At 42.6% G+C, this 23,408-nt stretch overlaps 1 protein-coding gene and 1 long non-coding RNA gene across 9 annotated transcripts in view; one reads left to right on the top strand and one right to left on the bottom strand.

The window, feature by feature from the left end:
• The window catches only part of LOC132374206 (uncharacterized), a 31,304-nt gene extending 27,783 nt beyond the window's left edge, over positions 1-3,521 (bottom strand). Inside the window, exon 1 of the long non-coding RNA XR_009505601.1 lies at positions 3,202-3,521. This is a non-coding gene — a long non-coding RNA (uncharacterized LOC132374206). The remainder of the gene's footprint in view (positions 1-3,201) is intronic.
• Positions 3,522-13,941: 10,420 nt separating this feature from the next.
• The window catches only part of VGLL4 (vestigial like family member 4), a 273,405-nt gene continuing 263,938 nt past the window's right edge, over positions 13,942-23,408 (top strand). For 6 of the 8 annotated variants that reach the window (XM_059940388.1, XM_059940385.1, XM_059940393.1 and 3 more), the window contains exons 1-3: positions 17,597-17,953; positions 20,420-20,602; positions 22,999-23,091. In XM_059940388.1, the coding sequence (XP_059796371.1) occupies positions 17,819-17,953; positions 20,420-20,602; positions 22,999-23,091 (411 nt within the window). In that variant the 5' untranslated portion in view covers positions 17,597-17,818. Of the gene's footprint in view, positions 14,000-17,596; positions 17,954-20,419; positions 20,603-22,998; positions 23,092-23,408 lie in introns of those variants that run through there. The other 2 variants (XM_059940386.1, XM_059940387.1) reach the window with 2 other exon arrangements.

Here is a 23,408-nt window from a genome sequence, read left to right as displayed (position 1 = left end):
AGAGAGAGAGTGACTGCTCAAAGTCACGGAGCTGTGAGTGATAGAGCTTGGAGTTCAAGGAGGTCTGTCTCATTCCAAGGTCTGTGTTTTGATTCACTTTACCTTCTCATCTCCATCCAGACCCAGTTTCGGAGTCGGGGAAGACGAGCTTGAGCTCCCTCTAGAGGTGACACTATGCAATCCACCGTCTTCTCCAGAAGCTACCACCAGGCAGGAGAGGCAGCACTTCCCCTCCCCACCCCTAGGCGGCAGTGGAGGGCAGACTGAGGCGCAGCCCCAAACCCAGCGTTTTATCTTAAAGACCATGTATGAACGTGTATTGAGGAACTGCAGTGTCCACTCTCACAGTCCATGGGCGTTGCTAAGGCAGTTAATTGGACATTGTTCATTTGCTTCTCTGGGTCCTGGAATCTTGACATTTTAAGGTGGGAGGCTACAGAATGTCCACCCAAAAAAAAACTGATGGAATGAGTCAGTCAGTATGTAAAATAGATAGCTAGTGGGAGATCAGCTCGGTGCTTTGTGACCACCTAGAGGGGTGGGATAGGGAGGGTGGGAGGGAGACGCAAGAGGGAGGGGATATGGGGATATATGTATACGTATAGCTGATTCACTTTGTTATACAGCAGAAACTAACACACTATTGTAAAGCAATTATACTCCAATAAATATGTTAAAAAAAAAAAAAAAAAAGCATTGGCTGGAGAATTCACCCATCTGGCCTCCTAGACAACTGCGGAAATAAATAAAACCAAATAAGAAAATGGGGATAACAACTGCTACTATTTATTGAGCTCCATATGCTGAGCTCCGTGATAAGCATATATGTATTCCAAAATACATATATTCCAAAACTTCAAACAACATTCCTTTGCCATTTCTTCATGAAGGAAAAATTTTCATACTTTGGGAGAGTGATTTTTCACCAGACTCTAAAGTCATTTGATATACATGCCGTTGAATTAGGTGGGTGATGGAACCAAATAACGGCTTTTTTTGGATCCAAAATGAAATGATGACTATAGAGTAATATAATCAATTTCCTGTGGGTCTCAGAAACTAGCTCTTAAGACTGCTAGAGACGGGGCTCTGGAAGATTTTGAGTAGTGGCAGCCTTCCAAAAAAATATTTGTAGTCAAGGTGACTTCTTTTTCCCTTTTCAAAAAAAGCAACGTTTATTTGTTTTCTGAATTGCAAAGGCTATTTAACTTTACTGTAGAAAGTAGAAAATAGAAAAGATTAAAAACAAAAACATAAATTATTTGTAATGTCCTGTTATTGTTTTGTTGTTTCCAATTTTGTTGCTATTAAAATTATGATGCAGTAATATTCTCCTATTCATCTACTTTTTGCACATCTCTGATTATTTCCTTCATACAAATTTTTAGACGTAGACTCTCTGGATCAAAGAGGATGTATATTTTTGAAACTTTCGAAATTCATTGCCAAGTTGGTAAGTGAAAATGTTATCTTATTTTAAGATGAATGTTTTAATTATTAATAAGATGGAATTTTTAATAGGTTTATTTGTATTTGTTCTTTTATGTGTTGCCCATTTATAACTTTGGCTTATTTTCTTATTGAAGTATTTAGCTTTTCCTTTTTTCTTTTTTGGAAGGAATGCTTATCCGGTGAGGAGCCAACCCTTTGTGTCTCTTGTTGCTTTCCCTAATTTGTCACTTGCTTTTCAATCTTTAATGATTTTTTAGCATCCTGGTTTTTACTTTCATGTAGTCAAATACATATTGATAGATCTTTTTCTATGTGTTATCTGTCTTTGCTAGTATACTTTAAAAGCCTTTTCCTAAATGGAGGTAAATATTCATTAAGGAGATTGCTTTGCAGGGAACAATATGGTTTTGGATGTATAAACACCGGTATATTGTTTTTAAAGTCTTGGTGCTTTATAGTCACACTTCTTAATGTATTCATTCAATCATGTTTTTCAACCAACATCAGATGAATACCTCTATTTTCCAGGCTCTATGCCTATAGTTGGGTCATATATTTTCACAGATCATGAAAATATTTTCACGGATCACCTGACCTCACTCTACTTTGGCTGAAGCCAAACTTGGCAACCCATGAGGCACAGGAAGAAAAAAGCAGGGTCGCTCTCCTCAGTCTCCTGTCCTTGACCTCAGTATGTCCCTTAGATTCAGTGCTTCTTGGAGTTCTAGTCTAGGTCTTCTTTTCCTCTCACTCCTTACAAGGTCCCTAGATGATCACCTCCGATGACTGTGGGGTCACCCTCCTGAACATCAGGATATATGTTACCTTCATCAACACCCGTGGGTCCCACAGGCACCTCAAACTCAACTCATCATCTTACCCACAATCCTCACTCGCCTGTTCAGCTCAGTAATGGCCCCACTGTCTACTCAAAGTTCAAGCCAGCAACCTGGGCTCACCCTTCATTCCTAACCTCTGTTTTCTAACCAATCACCAAATCCTGACAATTCTACCTCCTGTCATATTTCATCTCCACCCCCTTCTTTCCAAACCCACTACCATGACCTTACGCTGGGCCCTCTCATCTTGCACCTGCATGATGTCCCAGCCTCCTAACTAAACTCCATGCGTCCCGTCTGGTCCCCTTCCAGCCCACCTTCCACATGGCAACCAAAATGATTATTCTAAAGAGCAGCTCCGACCACAACACGTCCCTCCTTCAGTTGGTTCTCCCTGGCCTCAGGATAAAGTCCATGCTCCTTAGCTGGCCCTACAAAACCCCCTGTGATGTGGCCCCTGCCTGACCTCTCTAAACTCATCTGCCGTATTCCTTGCCCTCCGCCCTTCCTCATTCCGACTACATAAACTACTCACAGATCCCTGAATGTACCAAACTTTTTGTTGCCTCTAGCGCTCTTCACATGCTGTTCCCTCTGCTTGGACCTTTTCCTCCCGCATCTCCACCTGGCTAACTCCCATTTTTCCACAGGGCTCAGTTTAGATATCACTTTCTCTGAGAAGCCTTATGTGAAATCCACCTCCATGTCCAATGACTTACATACCCCTCCTCTCTGCTCCCACAGTCTCCCTCCTTACTTACCTTAAATACAGTACCACAATGGCCTGTTTACTGGTTTGCCTTCCTCTCTAGACTGTGGCATAGCTGCATGGGTTATACATTGCACAACTCACAAGAGACAATGATGTAGAGAGCGGCCCCTGAAGTTATGCAGCATCTGGCAGTCCTACCTGTGACCCCTTGAGGAGGACTCTCTCTGTTCACTCTCGTATAACACATGTGCTCGGAAAATAATTGTTGAATTGATGGATGGAGAGATGGATGATGAATGGGTTGATGGACGGATAGGTAGATACAGAGCTTCCTCCTTGGTCTCCATGTCTGCTGGCCAATGAAAGTTCACATCTTTATCCTTGTCGCCTCCCATCTGCTCTGCTCACCTCTAACCAATTCACCTTCTCACCAAGCTTCCAAGCAAAACCTTATTTATGGGGTTTAGTCCTTATATTGCTTAAAATCAAGACTCATTGCTCTTTAGTTGCCACCCCAACTCCTGAGTCTCCTGAAGGTTTAATCAGGAGTGACTGATGACCTAGGGTTATGTGGGTTTTTGTCTTTGACATTATGAAAATTAACTAGCCTGTCTGCTGTGTTTCCTAAGGCATAGAAGATTTAAAGAGAAAACAACTCAAATGCTCCTTCCTCCCCCACCCCTTTTCCCACTGTTTAAAGAGAAATTTCCTTTGGAAAATTACAGAGTTGTTTTTTTTTCCCTGCATCCTAAGGAAGGAAAAAAAAAACTTTATAAGAATTATAACCAAAGGACTGTGCCTAGGAAATATGTGAAGGTATACTATGCAGATATACCAACTGAAATAAGCCAGACTCAAAAGGCCAAATATTATATAATTCCATTTATATGACATTCTTGCAATGGCAAAACTGTAAGTTCAGAAAACAGATTAGTAGTTGCCGGGAGTTGAGGGGCTGGGGAATTTGGGGGCGGGGCAGGGATAGAACTGTTCCATATCTTGATTGTGTTGGTGATTATACAACTGTATACATTTGTCAAAACTTGCAGAACTGTACACTAGACAGGATGAATTTTACTGTAAGTAAATTATACTTTAAGTTTTAAAAATGAAAAAGGTTGTAACATCCAGAGACCATTAACACCATGTAAATGTGAAGAATGCAGAAGGCAATGTATGGTAAATTTAATTCTGTTCATTTCTATTCAGTTTCTACCTCTGGAAATCCACTGAGAACGTCATTTTTTCTCACCCTTTACTCCCCCCCCTTTTCTCAAACAAAAACAGACTTAGGTTTGAAACTCACTTTGCTACTTCCCAGTACACGAATCCTGGACAAATCACTCAACCTCACTGAGTCTCATTTCGGGGTTTCCTTATCTTTAGACCAGGAAAAATCGTATCCATCTTTGAGAGGGTTTCTGTGAGTGCAAAAAAAAAGATGATGTAAATTCAGGCAGGTACAGTGTCCTGGGATAACCCGTAGGATAGGTGAAGTGCCATTCCATCCACCCATCCATCCACCCATTCATCCATCCATCCATCCATCCATCCATCCACCCATTCATCCATCCATCCATCCATCCTCTACTGATCACTTAGGGATTAAGGAGAAAAAGGACCAGTGAATTCACTTTGTTAAGGGTCTACTGGTACTGTAGACCAAACACTTTCATTTAAAATTTCTCATTTAATCCTCCCAATCTCATGATGAATCTCAGATTCAGAATATCAGGCTGCATCCCCAGGAAAAGGAGTCAAAAGGATGCAAATTTTTCTGAGTCCACCCACTCCTTCCCCAGCTGTCAGAAATTCTGTTTTTCAAATGTCATCTCCTTTGGGCCTCACAACAACCCTACAGGGCACCCAATCTCATCCCATCTTATAGCTGTGGAAACTGAGTCGTTGTCTGTCCCTTGCCCAAGAACACATGAGGCTAGTGAGTGACTTTCTTCTACAGCTCCAGTCCAGCTCTTGTCACTGCTAACTGGTCCTGGTCATGTTGCCAAGCATGGCAGCCACCCTCTTTTGCCAGGCGAACACCTGGGCTGTGTGTGATGCAGTGCACGGTCAGGGCACATAGGAGGAGAGGTTATCACTGCCCTGAGGGGTGGGAGACACTTGGGAGTTAAAACCACCCTGACAGGTAAAGAGTCTTCATAGTATGCGGGCTTTTCCATTATTCAGAGTGTGACCCTGTACCTATTACTTCCACCTTTGGAATCCCCATGGCCTCCTCTGTTAAATGAGATTGTATCATGCATACCTGTCAGAGTGTGATGGGGATTTAATGAGATACGTATGTGAAATCACCTGGCACGGAGATGGTCCATAGTAGCTGCTCAATAAAATGTAGCATTTCTCTCCCTTCCTTTTCGCAGTCCCTGCCCTCCCAAAGCTTAATCCCCCTGTGAGCAAGTAGTGATGATATTTATGGCTCGTTTATGTGCAATGGTGGAGGGGAACTCAAATCAGCAGCACCTGTTAATATGATTAGAATGGAATGGAATCATCTTAGACTTGGAAGAAGAAATCTAAGGAGACAAGTTTATGGGGTTACACATGGATGTTGGGCATTCAGATCAAGGCCTCTACCCTCCATGTGAGAAGGATCAGGAGTGTCCTTCCTTAGATGTGGAAAGGGGAGTAGTTGCTGTAGTTACCATGTGCCCTGGACAACGCAGTTGGATGGGACCCAGCCAAGTCTTGGGGCCCAGGTGGGCATTACTCCTGCAGGACCCTGCTGGGTGCTGTTGAAGGAGGTCTTCACTCCTCACCAGCAAGACAGCAGAGCCCTTAAAACAGAGGCTGGGAAGCCCCAGGGCTCCTGCTGGCAGCTGAGGGCGAGCATTCACGCAGGTAGAAGCTGGATGGTGGGCAGAGCCTGGCTCAGCGCCTCTCCATGGGGTCCTTTCAGGCCCACACCCACAGACTCCCCACCTCCTCATGCCCTGTCTGTCTCTCTCCTCCTCTCTAGCACAGAGAGTCATTCTGTAGTTCTGAGGACAGGAGGCCTTGGTCAAGAGGCCTTAAATTTTTCTCTCAAATGTATTGAATATGCCCTGAGTTCTTTTCATTCTCTTGAAAGTCTAGGCTTTGGGGACTCAAAACCCAGGAGCTCAAAACGCTCTTTCCTCCGCCAACGTATCCCCTCCCTGGGATAATCTGTCCCAGAATAATCTAACCCACCCCTCAAAGTGATTAGCAGTAAATGCATCACTAGGAAATTTGTTGCAGGTACAAGTTCTGGGGCCTCACCCCTGACGTACAAGTGGGCATCTCGGGGTGGGGGGGAGGGTACCGCTCAGTAATCTGCTGGAACATCCCTCTAGGCTTTGCTGACACAAGATACAGTTTGAAAAGTATTGCTTAGCTGATGGCTCAGAGCCGAGGTGAAGTGGGTTGGGAAGGAGTCGAGGAGGAAATAAAAATACTAAGAGGAACCAAAGCAGTTATTATTTTAAATATGTTCTTCTCTTATAATAATGGCTAATAATTGTATTTGTAACGACTAAGGCACTTGACTGCTTACTGTGTACCAAGCACTAAAGCAAGCGCCTGACCTGCGTTGCTCACAACATCCTTGTGAGGTAGGCACGCTCGTAATTCCCATTTTCCAGATAAGGAAACTGAGGCTTAGAGAGACGATTAGGACTTTGCCTTTGGTTATATAGGAAGTAGTGGGGTCAACATTGGGATCTTGTGTGTGTGGGTGAACAAAATGAATGAAGGAGATCGAAAGGTACAAACTTCCAGATATAAGATGAATGAGTCCTAGAGCTGTAATGTACAACTAGACTAGAGTTCATAATACTGGTGACTAGAGTTCACAATGCTGTGTATTATATTTGAAAGCTGCTAAGAGAGTAGATCTTAATGGTCCTCATCACAAGGAACAAAACTGTGTAACTTTGTGTGGTGATGGATATCAACTAAACTTCTTCGGGTAATCATTTTGCAATACATACATATATGAAATGATTATGTCATACACCTAAAACTAATGTGATGTTATATATCAATTAGATTGCAATAAAAAAGATGAGGATCATGTAAATATTCAAGAGCTCCATTTGAGCCCTAACTTAAAAATATCAGATTACAAAACAGTCACTAGTATGGAAAGTAGCATTACAGATGACTTTTATTTTCTTCTTTCTAATTTTCTATATTTTCCACATCTCTCCATGAACATGTGTTGCTTTTTAATCAGAAAAAGCGTTGCTCTTTAAAAACAAAAAAAACAATTTGTACCCTATGGTCCCTTATTGGTAAAAGAAAACCCATAAGACATATAATTATATATAAATGCACATATGTATTTACATAAATAGATATATTGATAGTTATTTATTCATAAAAGACTAGAAGGCTCGCATAAAATGTTAGCAGTGATTATCTCTGTGTGGTAGGCATCTAAATGATTGTAATTTTCTTCTATTTGCTGCTCAGTATTCTTGTATAATAAACATAAATTACTTTTGTAATTGGAAAGAAAAATATCTTAAAAAGTCAAAAGGCTTTTTTTTTTTTTTTTTGGCGCTTTGGGTCTTCATTGCTGCCCATGGGCTTTCTCTAGCTGCGGCGAGCGGGGGCTACTCTTCGTTGCGGTGCATGGGCTTCTCATTGCGGTGGCTTCTCTTGCTGTGGAGCACGGGCTCTAGGCACGCGGGCTTCAGTAGTTGTGACACGTGGGCTCAGTAGTTGTGGCGCACAGGCTTAGTTGCTCCGCGGCATGTGGGATCTTCCCGGACCAGGGCTTGAACCCGTGCCCCCTGCATTAGCAGGCGGATTCTTAACCACAGTGCCACCAGGGAAGCCCTACTCTCTGTTTTTATGAGCTTGGCTTTTTTAGATTACACATACAAGTGATATCATACAGTATTTGTCTTTCTCTGTTTGACTTATCTCACTTAGCGTAATGTCCTCAAAGTCCATCTGTGTCATTGCAAATGGCAGGATTTTCCTTTTTCCATTGTGTGTAATATATATAAACAGCATCATCTTTATCCATTCATCTGTTGACAGGCACTTAAGCTGTTTTCATATCCTGGCTATTGTGAATAAAGCTGCAATAAACATGGAGGTGCATCTGTATCTTCAATATCCTGTTCTAATTTTCTTTGGTGTATATCCAGAAGTGGAACGGCTGGATCCTTACTAGCAGATCTTGTTTCTGTCCAGGGGATTTACTTCTCCCCCAGGGAAGGGGGAAGCTGATACCACCCTCAGCTCTAGGAGACCATGTAGGAGATGAGACAATCCACCTTGCCGGTGATTGGCTCAGGTACCCAGGCTCAAGCCAATCAGTGCATGCTGTTCTCTCATCAACTGTTATTGGTCCAGGGGTGGGCATGTGACCCAGTCAGGATGAAAGGAATAAGGAGGGTGAAGAGAGTTTTGATCTGTCCCACCAGAGGTGGAGTGAGGAAGCATGCTGGTCCAGTTGATACCAGCAACCATCTTGAAACCAAGAAGCCAAGCTAGAGGAGGCTAGAACCTAGAGGAGAAGAGAAAAATAGAACGAGAGCACTGTTCTGTACCTGAAGCCTACTTAACCCCTGAATTTATTTTAAGCTACTTTGTATCCAGACCTGTTATGTGTAGAGAAAGAAGCCAAATGGATACACCTCTCAAAGCATAAGGGTGGGAGCAGAAATTGTTTGTTTGCTAATCCTGTGGCCACCCTCTTACCCCAAGGGTTCTACAGATAAAGAAATAGAGTTACACTTAATAAATGCAGTTTGTGATAGAAGTTATTTCAAGTTTCCACAGGGTGTGGCTGTAGTACATTATAAATTTTAATTTTTACATTTTATATTTTGTATTTTATAGTACATTTTAATTCTAATTTTTTTCGCTGTTTTAAGACCCAGGGTCCAGCCAGTGCTTGGCACACACACACACTCATAAAATATGTGTTGAATGAATACATCACAAGAAACTCATAAAAATGGGTCCTTAGTGGTGAGAGGGTTGGGAAGTTATTTAACCACTGTAAACACAGAAACATTGTATGCTTTAGGTTAAATAAGACAGTGTACCTAAAATGCCTAGCACAGGATCTGGCACCTAGTAAATAAATGAGAACTGACATTAAGATTATTGGAGTCAACTAAGCCAGTCCATCTTGAAGGTTCCTTTTTTTTTTTTTTTTTTTTTTTTAAACTTAACTTGCAACTCTCACATTGTGCTTTTTTTTTTTTTTTTTTAATTTTATAGCTACTTTATTTATTTATTTATTTATTTTTGGCTGTGTTGGGTCTTCGGTTCGTGCGAGGGCTTTCTCCAGTTACGGCAAGTGGGGGCCACTCTTCATCGCGGTGCGGGGACCGCTCTTCATCGCGTTGCACGGGCCTTTCACCATCGCGGCCCCTCCCGTTGCGGGGCACAGGCTCCAGACGCGCAGGCTCAGCAGTTGTGGCTCACGGGCCCAGCCGCTCCGCGGCATGTGGGATCCTCCCAGACCAGGGCCCGAACCCGTGTCCCCTGCATTAGCAGGCAGATTCTCAACCACTGCGCCACCAGGGAAGCCCGAAGGTTCCTTTTAAATTTAATTATGTTGTTGTTCTAGGACATACAGTATAGTGACTAAGAATGTAGCCTTCATTCATAATTTTCTAAAACCAGAAACAATCTAATCCAAATTCCATCAGCAGGGGAATGGATAAACAAATTGTGGTATAGCCATATAACAGGATACTACTCAGCAATAAAAAGGAACAAGATACTCATACATACACAACATGAATGAATCTCAAAAGTATTAATGTCAAGTGAAAGAAGCAAGAGACAAAAAACTACATTCCATGTGATTCTGTTTTTTAGCATTACGTAACATTCTCAAAAAGACAAAACTATAGAGACAGAAACCATATCAGACATTGCCAAGAGCTGGGGATATGAGTAGGAAATTAACTAGAAAGGAGTATGGTGGAGCTTTCTGGAGTGATGGAAATATTCTATATATTATTTGCAGTGGTGGTTAAACAATCATATATTTATCACAACTCACTGAACAGTACACCCAAAAAAAGTGACTTTTACTATAATTGTATCATACCTCAATAAACCTGGCTTTAAAAAAAAAGTAACATGCAGACTGTTTGTACAGACTGAATTCACACAGACTTGGTTTCATATCCTGGCTTCATCACTTTCTGTGTAACTTCAAAGATGTTTCCTTAATCTCTTGGGGCCTAAGTTCACCACCTAAATAATATCAGAGGAGATTTTGTTCTGGGTAAGATGGAGTAGACACATTCTACCCTCTCTCACTCACTGAATACAGCTATAAAACTTAGGCATGATGATTGGCACAGATATTTGAGGTCTCTGAAAAGTAAATACTAGCAGTCAAATTAGGAAAGAAGACTAGAATTCGAAGTACCACTACACTGAAATATAACTTTTTTTTTTTTAATTTATTTATTTATTTATGGCTGTGTTGGGTCTTCGTTGCTGTGCGAGGGCTTTCTCTAGTTGTGGCGAGCGGGGGCCACTCCTCATCGCGGTGCGCGGGTCTCTCACTATCACGGCCTCTCTTGTTGCAGAGCACAGGCTCCAGACGCGCAGGCTCAGTAGTTGTGGCTCACGGGCCTAGTTGCTCCACGGCATGTGGGATCTTCCCAGACCAGAGCTCGAACCCGTGTCCCCTGCCCTGGCAGGCAGATTCTCAACCACTGCGCCACCAGGGAAGCCCCAACTTTTTTTTTAACTCCAATATCTCCCAGCGTGGTCTCAGTATAGCCTCAGCCTGCAAGTGGACATCCACGTGGACAGGGAGAAGTCCTCTAGTTATGGTTCTGGGAGCAGGATAAGGGTGTCCTGGTGTTCAGAGAAAGTGAGGGAAATCTCCTGGGGGTTTTAACTTCCTTTTTTTTCCCTTTTTCTCAGCTCCTGTGTATTCATCCCCAAGCAATTGCATGGCAGTGGCAGTGATGTCATTGGCAAAAGGGACTCACAGGTGCTTAAAATTCTGAGAGGGGAAAATTCCTCTCTGATTATAGCAGAAGTGGTCCCAAAGAGGTGGGGCAAACTTGTTTATTTTTCTCTTTCTTGATCCCAGATATGGGCAGTAGAACAGGATAAATAAATCCCCAGCTTTCTGACTAAGGGCCAGAAAATATTTAAAGTGTTAAAAGAAAGAAACTACAAAAGAAAACTGAATAAACGGAGACACTGACATACCATGTTAATGGATCAGAAGATCCAACATAATAAAGAAGTCAATTCTTCCCATACTGTTCTATGGATTTAACATAATCCCAGTAAAAATCCCACTGGGATTTTTGAAGAAAAAAAAAAAAAAAAAAGACAAGCTGATTCTAAAATATAGGGAAAGGCAAAAGAACTAGACTACAAACCAATTTTGAAAAAGAAGAATAAAATTGAAGAAAACACACTATCCAATTTTTTAATTATTATTTTATTTATTTTATTTTATTATTTTGGCCGTGCTGCGCGGCATTCAGGATCTTAGTTCCCCGACCAGGGATCAAACCGATGCCCCCTGCAGTGAAAGCACCTCCAGCGAAGTCCCCAGTTTTAAAATATTGTAAATCTCCATTAATCAAGACAACTTTTTAGTGGTACTAGAGAAGGAACAGACATATAGATCAATGGAACAAAAAAGAGTGTCCAGAGATACACATAAAATATAACCAATTGATTTTTCACAAAAGTGCAAAGGCAACTCAGTGGAGAAATGACAATCTTTTCAACAATCGGTGCTGGGTAAATTATATATCCATCTTTTTCAGATTCTTTTTCATTATAGGTTATTACAAGATATTGAATATAGTTCCCTGCACTATACAGTAGGTTCTTGCTGTTTATCTATCTTATATATAGCAGTGTGTATCTTTTAATCCCAAATTCCTAATTTATCCCTCCCCCTTTCCCCTTTGGTAACCATTAAGTTTGTTTTCTATGTCAGTGAGTCTATTTCTGTTTTGTAAATAAGTTCATTTGTATCATTTTTTAAGATTCCACATATAAGCGATATCATATGGTATTTATATTTCTCTTTCTGACTTATTTCACTTATTATGATAATCTCTAGGTCCATCCATGTTGCTGCACATGGCATTATTTCATTATTTTTTATGGCTGAGTAGTATTCCATTGTATATATATACCACATCTTCTTTATTCATTCATCTGTCAGTGGACATTTAGGTTGCTTCCATGTCTTGACTACACCGTGCATATTAATATATTAATGCTCTGAGAAATCCCACAGCAAAGAAATCTATTTACCTCTACTTAATCTGATTTCCCAAACTTAGGTGACTATGGAATTTTTTTTCAAATAACTCCAAATAATAATTCAATGAAACCCACTTTGAGACATGCTGCTCTACACCAAATCCAGATTGCAGACTTTGCTGGCTAGAGATAGACTAGGTATATAGTAATGAATTCTTTCTTCTCTAACTGGGTTCTTTGCCAATTCAATTTCTCCCAAAATTCAGGGCCAGTTTTACAAAGAGATAAAGTAGACAGTTGCTGACTTGCTTGAAATTCAGGGACAGTATATGATGATGATGATGATGATGATAATAATAATGGCAAATGCATACATAGTAGTCACTACATGTCAAGTATTTTTCTAAGCACTTTATGTATGTTAACGAGTTTAGTCATTGTGACAACCCAGTGAAGTAAGCACGACTATTATCCCCATTTTATACATGTGAAAACTGAGGCACAGAGCTACTTGCCCAAGGTCACACAGATAATATGTGGCTGAGCTAGGATTCAAACCAGGCAGTCTGGATCCAGGGTCCATACTCTTGACCACTGTATTATACTACCTCTCAGATGAGACACCTGTTCTGTTCCCTGAAATTCTACTATTATTCATTCATTTCTTTAGTACTTTAAGAGTGTGATCTTCCAGAACTTCATTGGAAAACACAGTGCCAAGAAGCTTTCCCAGAAACCTTGAAGAGCTGTCTTACCACAGGTATGGTACAGACCATCTCTGTATTTTACTGTACTTGGTTTGTATACATGTCTATGACGTTCTCAATTGCAGAAATTTTGTTTCAGGCACTGTGCTAGGTACTAAAGGATAGAAATATGAATAAGATATGGCCCCTGACCTTGGAGAGTCCCCAAGCCTTTTATAACTCTTCCTTTTTTTTTTAATTAATTAATTAATTTTTTATATTGTTTTTGGCTGTGTTGGGTCTTCGTTTCTGTGTGAGGGCTTTCTCTAGCCGTGGCAAGTGGGGGCCACTCTTCATCGCGGCGCGCGGGCCTCTCACTATCGCGGCCTCTCTTGTTGTGGAGCACAGGCTCCAGACGCGCAGGCTCAGTAGTTGTGGCTCATGGACCTAGTTGCTCCGTGGCATGTGGGATCTTCCCAGACCAGGGCTCGAACCCGTGTCCCCTGCATTAGCAGGCAGATTCTCAACCACTGCGCCACCAGGGAAGCCCTATAACTCTTCTTGATGGACACATTTCGTATTTAAGACCAGGGCTGGAGAGCTATAAGCAAAGAGTTACATGTGGGCATGGAGGACAGAACAGTTACTTCTGATTAGAAGGGGGTGATATTTGAACTGAGGGTAAAGGAAGAGGAAGATTTCAATGGGAGAATGAATGAATGAATGAATCCCTTGGGAAAATAAATGGTTTGTGTTATTTTTATGGTACAAGAGGAAAAGAATTAGATTTGGCACCGTATTGGGACTTCAAGCAAATGACTTCATTTTTCTACACTTCAATTTATCCATCTGTAAAATTGGACTAGTAACCACTAATTTCCCAGGATTTGTTTTAAGAATTAAATAAAACCATGTCTGGAAAAGTTCTTTGTGTGAAATGCTAAGTGCCATAAAGATATTAGGTATACTTATGCTTCTTAATCCCTCTTGTACATTGTCTCTTCAGAATCCAATACGACAGAGAACATTTTCTGAGAGCTTGCTCTGTGGCAGGCACTTTCTGGATACTATTTTATTGGCTGTCCCAACGATGCTAAAAGGTAGGTATTATTCGTATGCCCATCCTACAAATGAGGAAAAGAAGGCACAGAGATCTTCAGCTGTCTTACTCAAGGTCACACAGCTATTAACTCCTGGGGCCCTGATTCAAACTCAGGTGGTCTCTCAGCGCCCCGATGAGAGACTAAAAATGTATTAAAGATGCTCTCAATCTGGCCCAGTTTTGACACGTCCTTCAGCTGAGAATGGACAGATGTGGCAGGTGACCCACCTCTGATGAGACAGATCCAGACCTTTCTCCTTTACGTCCATCAGCAGGTCAACTGAAAATATGGTTAATTGTAAGGATCACAGAACCTGAAGTTTCTTTTCCCAAACACTTTATGCCTTTTACTTAAACACTGATTAGAAGAAAAACTAAGGCATAAAAGTTTTAGAGATTTCACAGGATTTTTCAGAAAATGGAATAGGTGAACATTCTCCTGGTGAAACCTAGCCTGACAAGGTCATTGTTAAGGAGCACAAAGCCAACAGCGGGATAAGTCAGGAAAATGAGATCCAACATGCAGTCAAATCAAGTGGTATTTATCTATATTTTAAAATGGCTCTCTAATGTTTTTATTTCATTGGTATGAGAGTTCCAATAGAACCCTAAAGTGATTATATAGAACACTAGAGCTTTTTAATAGCTTCTAACTTAGCAAGCTACGGTAATTTAAAAGGAAGTGGATGAGCTGCTAGGAGCAGGGAGAATTCTGATGAAGAATACAAATGTGTTCTTGCTACATTGCTTCTGCCTCTTTCTGGGGAGAGGCGAAATGCACACAGGAACGTGATGGAACTTTCCAGTTGGTGCTTTTGCATTATCAGGAAAGAAAGTGTTTATGAAAATGAAAATTACTGATAATTACGTGTGAAAGCCTGCAAGGGAAAAAAATGGAGAAACGTTGCAGAATCTTTATTTATATCCAGGGCTGAACTCCATTGGTGGGAGTGGAAATTGGTACAATTTTTTGGAGGAGACTTTAGCAACGTCCTGACACTTTGACCCAGCAAGTCCCCTTCTAGGAATCTCCTTTTTAGCAATACTTGCATATATTCCAAAGCTCTATGTAAAAGGATGTTCACTGTAGCATTGTTTGCATGTACAAAAAAATGGCAATAATCTATATCCATCAACATGAAAATGTTTAAACAAATGATGGCATATCCATATTTTAGAAAATTTTGCTAATAAATGGAATGAGATAGATCTATATATTCTGATATGGAAAGGTGTCCCTGATATTTTAAATGAAAAAAAGCAAATTGCAAAAGAGTATCTATCATATGCTTCCATTTTAAAATGTTTTTAATGTTCATATATTCATAGAAAAATATGTGGAGGAATATGTACCAAAGATTACCAGTGGTGATCTCTGGGGGATGGTATCCATATTTTTGTAATGTTTACATTTTTATGAGTATGGATTACTTTTGCAAAGAGAGGGGGGAAAAAAAAGCTGAATTATTTCCTCAAGGGAAGAAAGAAAAAAAAGAAAAGAAATATGCCGGCAGAGATTTATTCACTACCTTTAGGTGAAAGGTTTCAGTGTAATTCCACGGTGAGTGCATCTCAGATTCTGGCCATCGGGGCAAGGGTAGTGTTTAGTCAGAATGAACCAAAATGCCTGTGTTCCCAGAGGGAGACTGAGCCGCACTGTGTCTCCCTTCTGCCATCCTCTTTCTGGCCTTGTGGTGGCCATGGCAGCTGCTCCTCAACCTTGGTTGATGGAGTAAAACCAGCTGGTTTCCCATGCCCTTCCCTTGCCTCACAAGCTGCCCACTTTAGAAGGCTCTGAAACAAGGTGGTAAAGAGCTCGGCCTTTGGAGCTCAGGAGCCCTGGGTTCAAACCCTGACTTTGCCACACTCCTAACTGTGGGATTGGGGAAATCTGCTTCTCCTCTTAGGTGGTCTGTTTCCTCTTGTGAAAAATGATAGTCTAAGAGAACCTGCCTCAGGGGTCTTTGGAATGAAAAGAATAGATAAGTATAGAGAATGCTTGGAATAGAAAATAAACAATTGTCACTTATTATTATTGTCCTATTGATTGATCCTTCCTTGGTAGAATCTCCCATCTGTCTTCTGCTTGATAATCTCCTACCCATCCTTTAAGGCCTGGCTCAAATGCCATCACTGCAAAATCTCCTCTGGTCTCTCCCTGCACCTCCAGAACTGATTGACGCTCCCTCATCATAGGTCCTGCAGGGCACTGGGTACCCAGCTTCACCACCGCACGTTATATTCTGGGTTTGCTTGTCTGTCTCCTCCATAGACCCTGAGTGCCTGCAAAGCAGCATTCCTAGTCATCTTGATCCTCAGCACTAACCTCAGAGTTTGAATTCCAATAATCATTTTTCAAATTGAATTAATCCCATCCCTGCCTCTATCACCCCAGGCCAGGCAACTTAATTCACAATGAAACTATGGTAACAGCTTCCTAACTGGTCTCCCTGCCTCTCTTTCCCCACTCTGATCCAGGCTAACATTTGAGCCTGACAGGTCCCTGCTCAAAACCCTTCAAGGACCGAGTGGAATTGTAGGACATGGAGCCAGATTCTTCATTCCAGTTTTGCCACAGGCTGATGTGATCCCAAGCACATTGCTTTCTCTAACGCTTAGCTGCTTCATCTGTAAAATGAAGGCAATCACTTCCTCCCACAAGGCAGTAGAGGGAACTCAATGAAAAATGCATGTGAGTGCATCACCGTTACCCAAGTTTAGCTATTACTACTTCTGTTATTGTTGAGAGGACATGATCATCAGGGAAGAAGGGAAGAGTATCTGAAAAGTCTCTGTCTGGGGACTCAGACTACATGCTGAATGGCCCTGTGACCTGGAGCAAGTTTCTCTAGTTATACACAAAGAGGTGAGCTCTTCACCTGGGGTCCCGTTTCCACCAGAAACTGCATTTAAGGTGCCCTTTTGTGAGCCCAGTCCCCCAAACGAAGGGGCAAATACTCCTCCCCATCCTTAAGATTAAATACAAATATCAGAGAACTTTGGTGCCGGCTTTTTGTTATTGTTGTTGTTGTTTTTGTTTTTACCATTTATGGAACACTTTCATACCCATTATCGGATTTGAAAAGGGGTTTAATGGGAAGAAGACACAGCAAACTCTTAACAGTAATAATCTCTGGATGGTGGGATTGGGGGTGATTTTAATCTTATTTGTGTTTTCCTAAACCTTCAAAATCTTCTGCAGTTTTGGAGCTGCATAGAGACATGGTTACACACGTTGCGAATGCAGTAAATGCCACTGAATAGTAAAGCGTACAATTTTAGGTTATATGAATTTCACCTCATCAAAAAGATCGTCTGCAATACTACACGCATGATTTCCTAGTCACTTATTAAAATGTGGTTTGAGGCGAGAACAAAAAAGAATTATTAAGGTTCAAAAGCAGTTCAATCAGCTGTTACTTTCCCCCACTCATGCCCAGGTCACCGTCCCAGGCTGCCAGCCTGCAGTGCGATCCTCCGACCACCAGGGGTCTCTGCGAAGGCCTCGCGTCCCCGCTCGCGCGCGAGCGCCTGCTCTTACTCTTGCGCCTTCGGAGCACGTGTGCGTGTAGGAGGCGTGGCCCGGGGTGGGCGCTAGACCAGCCTGACCGACGCCCACTCGGTTCCCTGCCGGGTGCCTACCGGCCTCGTGTCTGACTGGTCTGCAGCCCCGAGTCCTTGCCGGCTTCTCCACTCCCCGCCCCCGGCTCCAGCCTTCTCCCTTCTGGGCCGGTCTCCGGCTTCCATCTCCCACCCTGAGCGGGTACTCGTTCCCCGCCTGCTGTCCTCCAAGGGTCCCTGTCTGAGCCCCGGCCCCATGGCTCTTCAGGCTTTGCAGAGCTCGGGGGTGGCCTTTCGCAAGATCCTGTCTCACTTCCCCGAGGAGCTGAGCCTGGCTTTCGCCTACGGCTCGGGGGTGTACCGCCAGGCGGGGCCCAGCTCAGACCAGAAGGTGAGCCCGGGCCGGCCCCACGCTGGGAATGTTCTCACGAGTTCCCTTTGCCTTCGGTCCCTCCAGAGCCCTAGAGCTGCCTGTCTGCTCTGCGCACTCCACGTATCAACTGGCAAAGTACAAACCGTACAGAAGTGCTCCTAGTAGAACGACAGCGTGAGCTGAGTTTTGAAGATACGTAGGAGTCAGCTTAGGTCTAGAGCGGGAGGTGCAATCATGCGGAGGGAAGAGCTAATGCGGGGACAAGATGGAAGAAAGGAAAAGAAATATTTGCCAGGAGCTAGTTCAGTGTTCCTAGCCTTGGCTGAACATTGGAGTTTTCTGGGAAGTTTAAAAAAATACTGATATCTGGGTTCCAGCTGCGGAGATTGAGATTTAATTGGTCTGAGATGAGCCTGGGCTTCAGGAATTTTTAAAACTTCCCAGGTGATTCTACTACGCAGCCAAGCTTGAGAATCACGTCTCTGGCTGTAGGAGAAAATACAAAATGATTCTCCTGACTTCGGGAAGCTGACGGACTGATTGTAGGGTCAGGGGATGTGCAGTGACGTTAACTAACAGCAGAAGTTAGTGATGACCAGTATATTTGCCCCTGCTCAGGACATTTAACAAGAGTCTGTTTAGGGCTAGGCATTGTTCTCTTCGGAGTTGGCTGAGCACAACAGTAGTGAGGGTACAGTTTTCCTTGTGATTGCAGGTTTTTTTTTTTTTTCTTCTGCAAATGGAAAAAAAACTGCTTCCAAGGTGGCGACAAGATTCAAGACATAGCAGACAAGTGGCAGGCAGATATTTTTCATTTAAATGAGGCTTTTAATTGACTTTGATACAGCTTTTGAACTCTTGCTGAATTAATGTAAAAGGAGCAGGAGTCTAGATAGAGATGTTTTCTGTCTGTGCAACTCGTGTTCTGGACTGGGTTTCTTTAATAAATGAAGGAAATGGTAGTGTGCAGTTTGCAGTAGGGCCTCGTGGATTTGGACACCTGGCTGTAATATGTCTTTCAGTTAACCTTCGTCTGTTCGCTTCCTGGTGAGGCCATCTGTACTGTTGCTTGGATTTCCTGTTTCCCACCTATACTAGTATTTAAGTAATAGTTTTCCCTAAATTGACAGCATATGAGAAATTACAGATTTGGGGCATATAGTTTGGGCAACCTAATTGTAGTTTGCAATAGGCTAGTTATTTTCTTGTAACATACATTAACATAAATTTTTAAAAAATATGTCCACCCCAACTCTTAAGTATCACCACTGATTTGTGGATCACACTGTGGGAAACTCAGAACAGGCCTTGGCCTCCTGATTCTATAGCCGCCTCTTCATTTTCCTGTGTAGATTTTCCGTTGAGCAGACCTGGAATTCCCTCCAAGAAAAGGTCCTTCTTTTTCCCTCACCCTCATTCCCTACAAGTTAACAAGTAAACTCCAGCACCTAAGTCTCTCCCAGATGGGCCCCTGCCCTCAGTGCCTTAGTGACAGTTAGCCTCATGTGGTGTTCCATCCTTTAGTCTCTCCTCCTCCCTTTCTACTGCAGGAACATTTCTTAGCGTGGCAACCAGCCTCCCTCTCTGGTCCCATCTCCCGCCACTCCCCTGCCTACGTCCCATTCCAGTCCTGCCGGCTCTCATCTCCACAAGAGTGTTTTCCTCTAACAGTACTCCCTCCCTTCCTCAGGCCTCCTAGTACTTCACCAAGCCCACTTAACTCTTGCACATTCTTTTAAGACTCAGACTTATCGGAGTCTGGAAGAATATGAACCTGTAGGAAAATTCCTCCTTCTCTGACCCCATTCTGTGTGAAATTAGTGCATTTTGTGTTCTCCTACCAAGTCCTTTTGCTAGCAACCTGTCTATTCTCCCCAGTAGACTTTGAGGCCTTTACCTCTATCCCAGGACCTATCAGAGCTCATCGTAGGTGCTCAGTGAGTGGTTGGCGAATGGGTGAGAGTTAAAATAACATTTCCCTTTACATAACGCTTTATAGAGCTTGTCCATATGGTGTTATTTGATCTAGGAGAAAAGTAGAGCATGTTTAACTAGATTTAGGTGAAAGACAGTGTAGCATAGTGGTCCAGCACAGAATTTGGAACCAGATTATGTCTGTCACTCATTAGCCATGTGTCCTTGGGCAAGGAAATTACTCTGTGCCTTGGTTTCCTTTCCTATGAAAATGGGATAATGACAGTACCTACCTTGTAGGATTGTTATGAGGCTAAAAAGAGTTACTATAGGTATAATATATAAAGTGTTTAAAAGAGGTCTGGAACATCACTTCAATAAGTGTTACTGTTATTATGTGCGTTGACAAAAACGAAGCTCAGATTGGTTCCAGAGACTTGCTTAAGTTTCTGATGACAACCCTGGGTCTGCTGTTAATCACAGCAGCATAGAGTCTTGGAGCTTTCCGCTCTGCCTAGGTGCTTTTCTAGGAATTAAAACTAAAATTATTCTCTTTCCTTCTCCTCCCAGAATGCCATGCTGGACTTCGTGTTCACTGTTGATGACCCTGTTGCATGGCATTCAAAAAACCTGAAGAAAAATTGGAACCATTACTCTTTCCTAAAAGTTTTGGGGCCCAGGTTTATCACCACTGTCCAGAATAACTACGGCGCCGGGGTTTACTACAACCCATTGATCATGTGTGATGGGAGGGTAAGTGACAGCGGGCCTTTGTCTTACTTGGGTGGTTATTAATCTGTGTTAATAGAATACCAGCTAAATAAATGTGTTCTTACAGTTAGGAAATGTTCACACTTTTGCTGGATGAAGGTGGTGAATGTGACTGTTTTTATTTTTTGCCTTTGGCCAAATTTTTTCTGGTTCTCAAATTTTAGTGTGCATCAAAATCACCTGGAGTGCCTTTAGGACACACAGATGGCTGGGTCCCACCCCCAGAGTTCCTGATTCAGTAGGTCTGGGGTAGGGTTTGAGGATTTGCATTTTTTAAAAACTGAGCGGTAATTGTCATATAACATTGTAGTAGTTTTAGGTGTGCAACGTAATGATTTGATATTTATATATATATAGTGAGGTGATCACCACAATAAGTCTAGGTCACATCCATCACCACATGTATTTACAATTTTTTTTTTTCTGGTGATGAGAACTTTTAAGGTTTACTCTCTTAGCAACAAAGATTTGCATTTCTAACAAGCTTTCAAGTGTTGCTGATGCTACTGGCCTGAAACAAACTTTGAGAACCACTGGTCTGGGCAGTGGGAGGAATAGGCAGGCCCACTGTGGATCAGGGTGGAAATTAATCTTATCTACATACAGAGGGGCAGACACTCCCAGAAAGAAGTTGGAAGTGAAGAGGGTATCCTAGGAGAGGGTTTCATAGGTAGATGGGAGCATGTGGTGCCTCTTGTTGCCATCGGGTGGGTGGAATTTGATGAGGGGTATTGGAGAGCAGGTGAGAACCCAGATCCCAGCAGAGGGTTGTGTGACAGCAGGAACCCTGCCCAGCCGTCTTTCATATGGAGGGCCCAGGCTCTAAAAGGGCTTCCAGGAACTAGGCAGGACCCCAGTCTGAGAGGACCAATGGGGAACTGAGTCAGACGCCTCCTAGAGGTCAGCTGGGCTGAGGATGACTTGCTGTGCCAGCTTTGCTCCCTGCTGCTGATGGCTTAGAGCAGTCATCCTTTGATGTACAGACGAGTCACCTGAGGCTCTTTTTGAAATGCAGATTCTGATTCAGTTGGTCTGGACTGGAGCCTGATATTCTGCATCTGGTGATGCTGGTGCTACTGGTCAATGGACCACACTTTGAAGGGCAGGAGGTTGGAGTACTGACTTGAGAAGGATTTTGAAGACCTATCTGAACGTGGCAGGAATGAGTGCTGTGATTGATTGGTGACATCTTTGGGCCATACATTTACTTTTCTGGTCAAGGTCCCATCCGACACCACCTGTGGTTTGCAGCTGAGGAAACCAAGGTTCAGAGAGAGGAAATGACCTCCCTAGTTATTTAGTGACAGACCCATTACCTCTCAGCTGTTACGCGCCTGCAGCAAGAAGGGCTGTCTGCAATACTATGGCCAGAGTGGAGGGAAGAAGGTTATTCAGCCCAACCTTGCACATCCACTCTAGTCCTGCCGGACGCGTAGCTTTGTTCTTTCTCCGTATTAACATTATGCTGAGCCGATCTCTAATTAGTAGTTTCAAATCATATTACAAGCTCCAGTAACCCAACGTTTGGGCATAATTATGTGCCAAAGGGACTGTACTTTTTAATTGAAATTCTTTAGCTACTTTTTAGATATTTGCAGCCTGAGAAGGCTGTTTGGGTACTGAAGTTCAATGAAGTGAGTCTGAAGATATTTGTTGAAGCAAATGGGATTTCATAACCTGGAACAACTGCATTCAGGGTTTGTGTGAATTACTATTGAAATGAGCTTGACCATAATTCCATGTGTTCAGCACTGATAAAGAGGTTTTATTTTTGAATGTTGCTTTGTGATTGTAAAAGTGTTTGAAATAGTCTATAGTGAAAGAGAAATTCACCATGTAAAGGATGTCAGTGAAAACGTTAAAGAAAATTTCTTGTGCTTTGTAATGAAACAAACATTGGAAGCCCAGACTGAAATTCAGGGACCTAGTTTAACTCTGCTATCTGTGGTGCCATCTTGGGCACATCATTTATTCTCTCTGAGCTTCAGGTTTCTTATTTCTCAAATGAGAAACGTGAACTATATTATCACTTCTCGAAGTGTCTGTGGTGAAGGACCAGTTTTTTTATTTCCAGTCCACTGAGAACCAGTACCAGACAGCCTCTAAGAGCCACTCTGCCTCTAACGTCACAAGAGCCTGAGTTAAAACAGTGGTCACTTCACCTTGAATACCTGAGGAAACACACAGTCTTGGAAACTAATCCTTTGCAAAAGATTTTGTGGAGATGTGTATTTTTACAAGGTAGGCAGTTTGAGTGGCTTTGGAAATCAAGCTTCTGCTCTGGTCAGAAATTTATTTTATTTCTTTATGTTTTGTACTTGCATAAGGATCAGTGTGGTATTTTGCTATTTTTCATGCCCATTTCTTTTCTTTTCCAGCTTATCAAATATGGCATCATTAGCACTAGTGTTTTGATTGAAGATCTCCTCACCTGGAATAACTTATACATTGCTGGACGACTCCAAAAACCGGTGAGTGAGTGTTTTATTAGGGATGCCTGTCCTCTCTGAACCTCACCTTCCTTTGATCTTTGTGACTGCGATGACATAGAAATGAGTTTCACACTCCTTTCCCTCCCTACAGAATTTGTTGCCAACCAGTATCCAGGTATTTCCTACCCTGCTCCCTCCCTCCCTCTCAAGATTCTCCAGTTGTCTGAATGGATCAGGTTCAGGGTCAGTCCGTTTGGCCGGGGAGGATGGCAGAAGAGGTGTCCAGTGCCTTGGTGGAGCCTCTGTCAGCCTCCCTAGATCGCCGCCTCTTCTGGAATGCAAGGGCCATGGGGCAC

The sequence above is a fragment of the Balaenoptera ricei genome, chromosome 11 (genome assembly GCF_028023285.1).
Source record: "Balaenoptera ricei isolate mBalRic1 chromosome 11, mBalRic1.hap2, whole genome shotgun sequence".
In the NCBI taxonomy this organism is placed as follows: Eukaryota; Metazoa; Chordata; class Mammalia; order Artiodactyla; family Balaenopteridae; genus Balaenoptera; species Balaenoptera ricei.
The sequence above is the reverse complement of the archived record's forward strand: the minus strand, read 5'-3'. Positions and strand labels throughout refer to the sequence as shown.